The sequence below is a fragment of the Myotis brandtii genome, unplaced genomic scaffold (assembly GCF_000412655.1).
Source record: "Myotis brandtii unplaced genomic scaffold, ASM41265v1 scaffold260, whole genome shotgun sequence".
In the NCBI taxonomy this organism is placed as follows: domain Eukaryota; kingdom Metazoa; phylum Chordata; class Mammalia; order Chiroptera; family Vespertilionidae; genus Myotis; species Myotis brandtii.
The window spans coordinates 1,475,786-1,484,631 of NW_005359881.1; the positions used below are offsets into that span (position 1 = coordinate 1,475,786).

Here is an 8,846-nt window from a genome sequence, read left to right on the forward strand (position 1 = left end):
GTGCTCCCTGTCTCTGTCCCTTGCTCCGTGTTCTCTTCCATCGCACTCACTACTTCCTAAAAGACTGTGTAATAGATTTATTTTTACTTTGTTTCCTGTCTCTCTTTACTAAAACGTAAACCTCACAAGGGCAGAAATTGCTCGCTGATGTTTTGTTCACCATCGAATCTGCAACACCCAGAACAGTACCTGGCATATAGTAGGCATTCAGTTCATCTTTGTTGAATTAATGAATATTAATAGACTTCTTGCTAAGTTAAAAGTTCCTTGTCCTAATGAACCATACTAGTTTTAATATACTTTATATTTATTAATTTAAAAACCTGAGAAGTGACACTGTCGTGTTTTTGTTTTGTGTTTTTGTAGCTGATTTTCCACACGTTGCAGCTGTTGGCATTTACTGCCCTCGCCATTTTAATTATGAGGCTGAAGCTGTTTTTGACTCCGCACATGTGTGTGATGGCTTCCCTGATATGCTCGCGGCGGGTAAGGCATCCATCCTGGTCTGACTGCGTGACGATAACTGTAGCAACTGCGGTGCCGTTACCATGGCTGCGGAGTAACCCAAACCCCCAAAACACACTAGCGTTGCCTTCAACGTTAGGTCATGCTTCCCTATAGAGTAAGAAAGGCAACTCCAAGTAGCCGTGAAAATTGTTCCTAGATGTCAGCTGATATTTCTAAGACACCCGATGAGGCGTGCTCGCCCCTCTGTCAGTGGCCTACCCACAAACATAGCCCTTTGGGTGGAGTTCAGGTCCGGGCAAGAGTTTCTTGTCCCATCAGCACCAGCCCTGGCTGCTCTTCGGACATGAGAGACACAGTGTAATTGCTGTGGTGCTGTGCTGCCTGGTCCAGGGAGTCCCTGGGGACGGTGTCCGCTACTGTAGCCAAGATGCTAGACAAAATAGCTGGAATTTTGAGACCCAGGTGCTTCTAGAAACACCTTATTTAGTTTTGATCATGAGCATCTTGTGAATGTCGGATGCTTTTCCTGAGAGGAATATACATGTCTGTGCTCGTGGGGTCTCCCCTCATCACTCAGGATGTCCGTAAAAAGCAGGCGGATGTTACAGCATGTAGTCCCAGGGCGCTTCCAAATGGGGATTTGCTGACCTTAACCCCGGGGTGTAAATCAGTGCTGGAAGGATTCGGGGTTCCTTCCTTCTTTAGAGAAGAGAGAAAGCTTCATTTTGTAACTGGACCCAGTAGTTCCAAATACTTGCTGTTTTTAACAGTAGGGGATGGTAGTTCTATAAGTTATTAGTGTACTTGGTATTATCAAGTGCTAACCCCCCTTGGTTTAATAAATGCTCAGGGGAGAATTTATTACCCTACAGCACTCTTCATTTAAGGCGGGAGGATGGTGGAGGTGGTCAATAGGAAAGAGAAGACATCTGTAATACTGTAATTATACAGATAAATTAAAAATGAAGAATGAATGACAAACGGTTTCTCTCATTTCAGCTCTTTGGCTGGCTTTTTTACAGAGTTCGCTTTGAGAACGTCATCTTTGGCCTCCTCACAGTCATGTCGATCCAAGGCTTTGTCAACCTGCGCAGCCAGTGGAGCATCCTGGGAGAATTTAATAACCTGCCTCAGGAGGAGCTGATCGAGTGGATCAAATCCAGCACCAGAGCAGGTGTGCGGCTGCTAGTTACATACAGAGCAAGTCTTACGCACACACATGTGAAAATGCACCCACACTACCGTCATTCACACCCGCACAGACTTTGAGCAGGCTGCTACGGCACTCACTGAAGCATAGCTTTTTAAAAAGTGATTTCGTGCCCTCTTTCAATCCCCCTGAGGTAATGGTCAAAAAGAATTTTCATTAACATCAGGAATTAAGGGTTGTTCACTGCTTTGTGCTGTAACTTTTAAAAAGAATGTTTTTAGCCCTAGCTGGTTTGGCTCAGTGGATAGTGTGTCGGCCTGCGGACCGAAGGGTCCCGGGTTCCATTCCAGGCAAGGGCACATGCCTGGGTTGCAGGCTTGATCCCCAGCAGGGGATGTTCAGGAGGCAGCCAGTCAATGATTCTCTCTCATCATTGATGTATCTCTATCTTTCCCTCTCCCTTCCTCTCTGAAATCAATAAAAACATTAAATAAATAAATTAAATAAATAAATAAATAAATGTTTTTATTGATTTCAAAGATAGGAAGGGAGAGGTGAGAGGGATAGAAATATCAATGATGAAAGAGAATCATTGATTAACTGCCTCCTGCATGCCCCACACTGGGGATCGAGCCAGCAACTTGGGCATGTGCCCTGATCAGGAATCGAACTTGACCTGATTCATAGGTCGACGCTCAAGCATTGAGCCACACCAGCTGGGCAGACTTCAGTATATTTAATGAAAAATATCCTAGCCTTTCCCTGTTATGTTCTTATTTTCTCTGTCATTGATGGTCTCTCCTCAGTGGTTCCAACTTTTGCTGGACAGACCTACATAGTGTCTTCCTGGTGTCCCTGGGCCTGGGGGCCCTCCAGCCCAGGGCCTCTCAGCCTTGGCTGGCACTGCTGCCCTTGGGGGCTGTCCTATGCTTTGCAGAGTGTGTAGCATCAGCCTCTCCCTTTGGACACCCACAGCCCCTCTCCTGCACAGCATGCAGCCACGCGTCTCCAGCAGGTGACGCTGTCCCCAGGAAACAAAATCACTCCTGGGAACCTCGGCTCTAACCCGGGAGCTTTTCATTATGAATCTTGCCACAATCCATACACATTTCTACTTCAATTGGCTTAAATATTTTCAAAGGCCTATAAAGAGATTTCAATTCAAAATTATGTTTAGAATGCTTGGTTATATTTGAAAGTAAGCGTTTATTTATAGTAGATCTGTTCTTATTGGTGATTTTATTGTGCTGATTAAAAATGATAATATTTTTCATAATTATACAATGATTTATTACACAGAAGTACCTGCAGGTAAGTTTTTGGTCCTTTTGTCTCCAAGAGACGAAACTGGAAGTGAAGTCAGATAATGGGCTTTGGTGAATCCCGAGTTAACAAAGGGTTATACGTTCATACCTGCCATTACTGCAAGTGTATACATTATAAAACCAAATGGAAACCAAGACGTCTTGATTATGAACATTTACAGCTGATCCAAGGGGAGAAAGCAAGGCTTTCCTCTGACAGGTCCTCAGAACTACAGTTCACAACCCACAAAAGTTCTAAAAATGAGCCAAGATACTTGCCCTGGAGCCTACCAGTTCTTGACATTTTAACCATTTATATGCCATAAGCGTCTATAGATGCAAGCGGCGGGCCTTTTTAATGAAATTCAAAATATCGTGGCAGTTAACTGGTTAAATTGTTGGAGCAAGATATGAAATCCCACAATTCTTTCTACCTTAGCACAGTGCCTGATGCCTCGGGAGCTGTGGTGAGGGGGTGAGGAGGGGGCTCTGACACGTCCCCGCTGTGTGGTCTTGGGCAAGTCGCTTAACCTTGCTGTGTCTCAGCTTCCTCGTCTACAGACTGAGAATCACATAGAACCCACCATGTGAAGTTGTGTGAATTAAACCGTGTGATCCCAGTAGCAATGTTTAGCACAGTTCCCGGCACCAGGATGGCACTTAACAAAGTCTGGCTGTTATTACAGTGGACAGTCAGTCGATACTGAATGAAGAGAGAGAATGGGGCCAGTGGTCATTGTTTAAATGTACTTCTTGTTCTTCATTTGGGTTCAGACGTGATGGATGAGTAACTTGCGGTTTTCTTCAAGGCCTGTCATTAAGGAAGGCAATCTTCTTTCTCAGATGCCGTGTTCGCGGGCGCCATGCCTACCATGGCTAGTGTCAAGCTGTCCACGCTGCGCCCCATCGTGAATCACCCGCATTACGAGGACGCGGACTTGAGGTTGGCAGCTGGTGGGATAGTTCAGACACACTTGCAACTTGTGCTGACTCTCAGGACTGGGGAAAAGTTTGTACACGTGCACACACACGCTCTCATCCTCATGTCCAGGCTGGAAATTCGAAAATGTGCACTGACCGTCCAGAGATGACATGTGCCTCTGGACTCCAAAGCAGGCTCAGTGGGCCCTGGAAACTGACACAAGCAAAAGCCAGTTTTTACAAAGTGAAAAATGTGTCACATCTTTACGACTAGCCTCTCTGTGTGTGTGTGCGTGTGTGCATGTGCATGTGTGTGTGCGCGCGTTCCAGGAGCTCCTCCAGGAGCTGAGCTGGCCACACTCTTCCAGCCCTGCTCTGGACTCAGCCCCTCCGCCTGATTTAAGAAACCCTTCTCCGCCTTACTGGGGGCCAATGACAAGCCTTTTTAACAGAGAAAGTACATGGAATTTGCTGTATTACATGCTTTTATGAAAGTTCAGGGTGTTCTTTTGCTAAGTGGTTTTGGGACCTCAAGTTTCCATTGACATCTGAAAATTATGTTTTTCTTAAGTGACTGATTTTCAGAAATCATTTCAATCATTCTAGTAATTGTCAGGATAATCTTTTCCTTTGCATATACTTTTGGCCTATTGTTAAAGGTAAAATTTTAAATTATTTAAAGTTTTCTGTCTGGCTGTGGAGTTTGGGCATCCCATTTGCTTGAACTCCTAAGCAGTATCTTATGTGTAAATGGCAAAGTGTTCAGAATTTTATAAAACCTCCCAGGTAGGGCTAAGCCATGTATGTACCATGTTTTGGTGAGCATCCCTGCTTCCCAACCTTCTGTGAAGGTACTTGGTCTGACTGCTACCCTAGGCACCCACTGAATGAATGTTCTGTTCCCTACCTTCAGCTTCAACTCATATGCTTTCCAGAGCTGCTATAGATGAAACTGTCTACTGAAATCTATGTTTTCACTCTAGTTAGCCTCTATCGGAATGTATTCCATGAGCCAGAATAATTATTTAATGAATTATACAAAGCAAATTTAATATTCTGAATGATCATCCTCCTCTGTAACTCTAGACCCTAAACCGGTTTATAAACAAGCAGTACATGCAAGATTCAAACAGCTGTATGTTTTAGCATGTGCGGAATAGAAGGAGTGTGGAAACTGCCACCCCCCAAATAATTCTTGCTATTGGGGGCCATATAAATATGCCCCACCCAATGAGCATTGAGATTTCAGTTTGCTAGCGAAATTTCTTGACTCCATTCTATTACTATGCATTACAATTTCTTGAACCTGTTTTTAAATTTAAAGGGCCCGGACAAAAATAGTTTATGGCGTATATAGTCGAAAATCTGCAAAAGAAGTGAGGGATAAGTTGTTGGAGTTACATGTGAATTACTACATTCTAGAAGAGGCGTGGTGTGTTGTGAGAACTAAGTGAGTATGATCCTATGACATGTTTTTAAGCAACAATGGTTTTACTTTATTAAAGTAGTCCCGATTCTTTAAGAATTTTTATCCTAAAATAATTTTAAAATATTTTATTGAAAATTATTTCTTGTAGGAAAACAAATGATCATTTTAGTAGAATTTAATTTCAAAAAATTAGGGTATTTGAGTTTCCTGACTTTTAAATTTTAATGTATTCTCTTAAATGTTTTTTCATAAAGATTTTTCAAGTTTTTATGATAATTTTTACTATTAGATGTGTGAAATAGAGGTTTGAATTTAAGCCGAGGCAATATTAGCATTTGCTACTACAGCCAAATTACATTGGATTTATATGATTATGAGAAAAATTTCACATAGCTTAAAAGGACATAAAAATACTTTCATTAAAATATTTAAATTTATGAATTTTGAATCTCTAAAAATCATAAAATTAAAAATGTTTACTGAATATCTTGAGGCTTTTTTAAGACTCCTTGATCTAAGAAGTGCTTAGTTGTATTAAGCCCAACATTGAACATTTTCATTTCTCCTATGGATAATTGGGAATTAGGCTATAACAGTGTTGAAAAGCTAAGTGCAGAAATTTTATTAGCTTATTTTTATATGCCATTTTAACATCTAGTAAATATATTAGGAAGAAATGGCATCTCACAAAATAAGCAGGAACATTGTAATGTTCATGTGTGTGCATATCACATTAACTGAAATTTTATAAAACAAAGTAGACTTCAAAAAAAGGCTTATCATCACAGAGATAGGTATTTTATAATGACAAAAGGATTAATTTACAAAAAAATTCATAATTATAAATGTATATACATCTAAGTAGTGCTTCAAAGAATACAAGGTAAAAATATGCAGAACTAAAAGAAAAAAACCCCAGAAATCTTCAATCATAGCTGGAAATGTGAACATTCCATTCTCTACTGAGAAAAGTAGGTAAAAAGCCAGCAAGGATATAAAAGATCTGAACAACAAACAGTATCAGATACCCTGATCTGGTTGGCATATGTAGGCCACGAAAGGGAACAGCTGGAGACCACATGTCCTCTTAAAGGGGCGTGGAGACCACATGTTCTCTTAAAGGGGCGTGGAATGTTCATGGAAAGGGAAGGTATGCTGGGCTGTGAAAGTAGCCTCAGTGGGCTTAAAGGGCATGAAATTGTACAGAGCTGCATTAAAATCAGTAATAAATAGATACCTAGTAAATCTGCACATAATAGAAACTAGGCAATAAACGTGTAGATAACTTATGGGTCAAAGAAAACACAACAAAGGAAGTATAAAAAATAATATTTTTTACTTGAATGAAAAGGAGTCTTTTCAAAAATGTTGCTGATCTAACTGGATACCTGAATAGAAGAAAAACTGTACCATGACCCACACTGTACCACACACAAAAATTAACTTGATATAGATTGCAGAACTAAATGTAAAAGCTAAAATTATAAAGATTTCTTAGAACATAGAGCACTAACCATAAAATAGAAGTAAATTGTATACATGAAAATTGAAATCTTTTCCTCAAAAGAAAATGAAAATGCAAGTCACAGACTGGAAGAAAACAGTTGCAATGTATATACCTGATGAAGGACTTACAGATAAACTTTATATGAAGAATTTTTACAAATTAATGATAGCTAGAATCTGAAAATCCTGAGCAGAGATAGCTGCTGCGCACGACTGGGGACCCAGGCAAGTTAATTGACTACAAATTGACAGTCATCACAAGAACAAAACAGAGTCCAGAATCACGACCAGTTATAATCTCCAGTGTCCAGTTTCCAACCCAGAATTTATCAGACCAGAAAAAAAAAAGGACAGTGTGACCGATACTAAGGAAAAAGGTTGGTAGAAACGGGTTTAAATAGGCCCAGATGTTGGTTTTTGCAGTCAAAACCTGCAAAACCACTATTATAAATATAGTCAAGAAACTAAGGAAAATATTCTTTAGTGAGAAATATTACTTCATTCAGTTCACTCATAGAGCCACCAAAATGGGAAAGGGTTGAGGGGAACAAACCTGGCATAAGAGCTTCCCTTTCCTGTCTTGTGTTACATGTTTTCATACCGTAAGCTCAAGAATATGAGTTTCATCAGGAATTATATTAACTTTTTAAAAATGTCTCATTCCACTACTAATGGGCCTTATGTTTGGTTGGTTATATCATTTAGAAAATATATTGATTTATATTTATTTTGAAAATGAATTTTTAAATATATAGTTCTGAACGTATATGGATCCTTTATTAGATTCAGTAACATATTAAGTGGAACGTGAAAATGCAACATATGTTTATCTCTATTGAACTTATGCTTTTTGAAATGGTGCCTTAAAATCTTTAGTTTCTTGAAAAATTAGTCTCTCCACATGTGGGAGCTGCGCCGTGATGTCTCTGCTTCCTCTGGGTGTGAATGCCGTGCTAACGTGGCTTGCTGTGCCCTGTCTCCAGGCCTGGCTGCAGCATGCTTGAGATTTGGGATTTGGAAGACCCTTCCAATGCAGCGAACCCTCCCCTGTGCAGCGCCTTGCTCAAGGACGCCCGGCCCTACTTCACCGTGGTGTTCCAGAACAGCATGTACCGAGTGCTGAAGGTGGCCTGAGGCGGCCGCCCGTGGCACCGTGGCCCAAGAAGTGCATCGAACACAATCACTTTGGCTTATTTACATGAATAAGATCACAATCTTTAATAAGGGACCCTCAAGAAGAAGACAGTCAAATGATCTAGTGTTTCTGATTATTAAAGGGCAAATTATTTCATTGTTTCCCATTGAACGTCAGCCTTGTTAAGCTTGTCATCTCAATAATTTGTTTCATACCATGTGGACAGATGGTCATCTTAACATTTTTAAAAAATGTATGTGAAAGAACAATTATTTAATAAATCAAAGATACGTATGTCCTTTTGAATCCAACGAGGTGACTTGCTTCCGATTTTCTCTGGTACCAGGACATACTGGTGTCCAGACTCTCGAAACCACTTGGATCGACGGAAGCTGTTCCTGAAGTGATGCTTCAGGTCCTGATAGCACGACGTCTGGCCTCTGGGAGGACATTGCTTATAACCAGGCCACTATTCCGGGTGTTTTCCGGCTTTTACTAGCCTTCAGAAAAGGTCTTTATCACGTTTAATAACTTTCTATCATTTCAAGTTAAGTATTTTTAAAGAACAGCTTACTTTGTAATGTTTTGAACTTCTTGAATTTCTTTATCCAACCAGATAAATATTTTTTCACTGATTAGTTGTCAGCCTAAGTTCAACAAGTTATTAATCTGTCTTTAGAATCCAGTGGTTTTTCTTTTAATATCCAGATAAAAATTGCTATCATACATGACATGATTTTTGGGTTAAACATAATCGGCAAGGAAAATTCAGTTAACGTTTATCAAATGAGATTTTAACATTCCAGATCTTGAATGAGGCAAAGGCATTTCACCTTGTAGGGCATAGTTCATCGGGGTTAAACGTAATCGGCAAAGAAAATCCAGTTACGTTTATCAAATGAGATTTTAAGATTTCAGATGTTGAATTAGGCA

The 8,846-nt window shown here is 40.3% G+C and overlaps 1 protein-coding gene across 1 annotated transcript in view; it reads left to right on the forward strand.

The window, feature by feature from the left end:
* Nucleotides 1-8,375, forward strand: part of DPY19L2 (dpy-19-like 2 (C. elegans)) — a gene marked incomplete at its 5' end in the record, with an annotated part of 46,968 nt that extends 38,593 nt beyond the window's left edge. Inside the window, 5 exons of the mRNA XM_014541083.1 lie at nucleotides 367-486; nucleotides 1,468-1,642; nucleotides 3,766-3,865; nucleotides 5,168-5,293; nucleotides 7,762-8,375. Of these exons, the coding sequence (XP_014396569.1) occupies nucleotides 367-486; nucleotides 1,468-1,642; nucleotides 3,766-3,865; nucleotides 5,168-5,293; nucleotides 7,762-7,912 (672 nt within the window). The remainder of the gene's footprint in view (nucleotides 1-366; nucleotides 487-1,467; nucleotides 1,643-3,765; nucleotides 3,866-5,167; nucleotides 5,294-7,761) is intronic.
* Nucleotides 8,376-8,846: the final 471 nt, after the last annotated feature.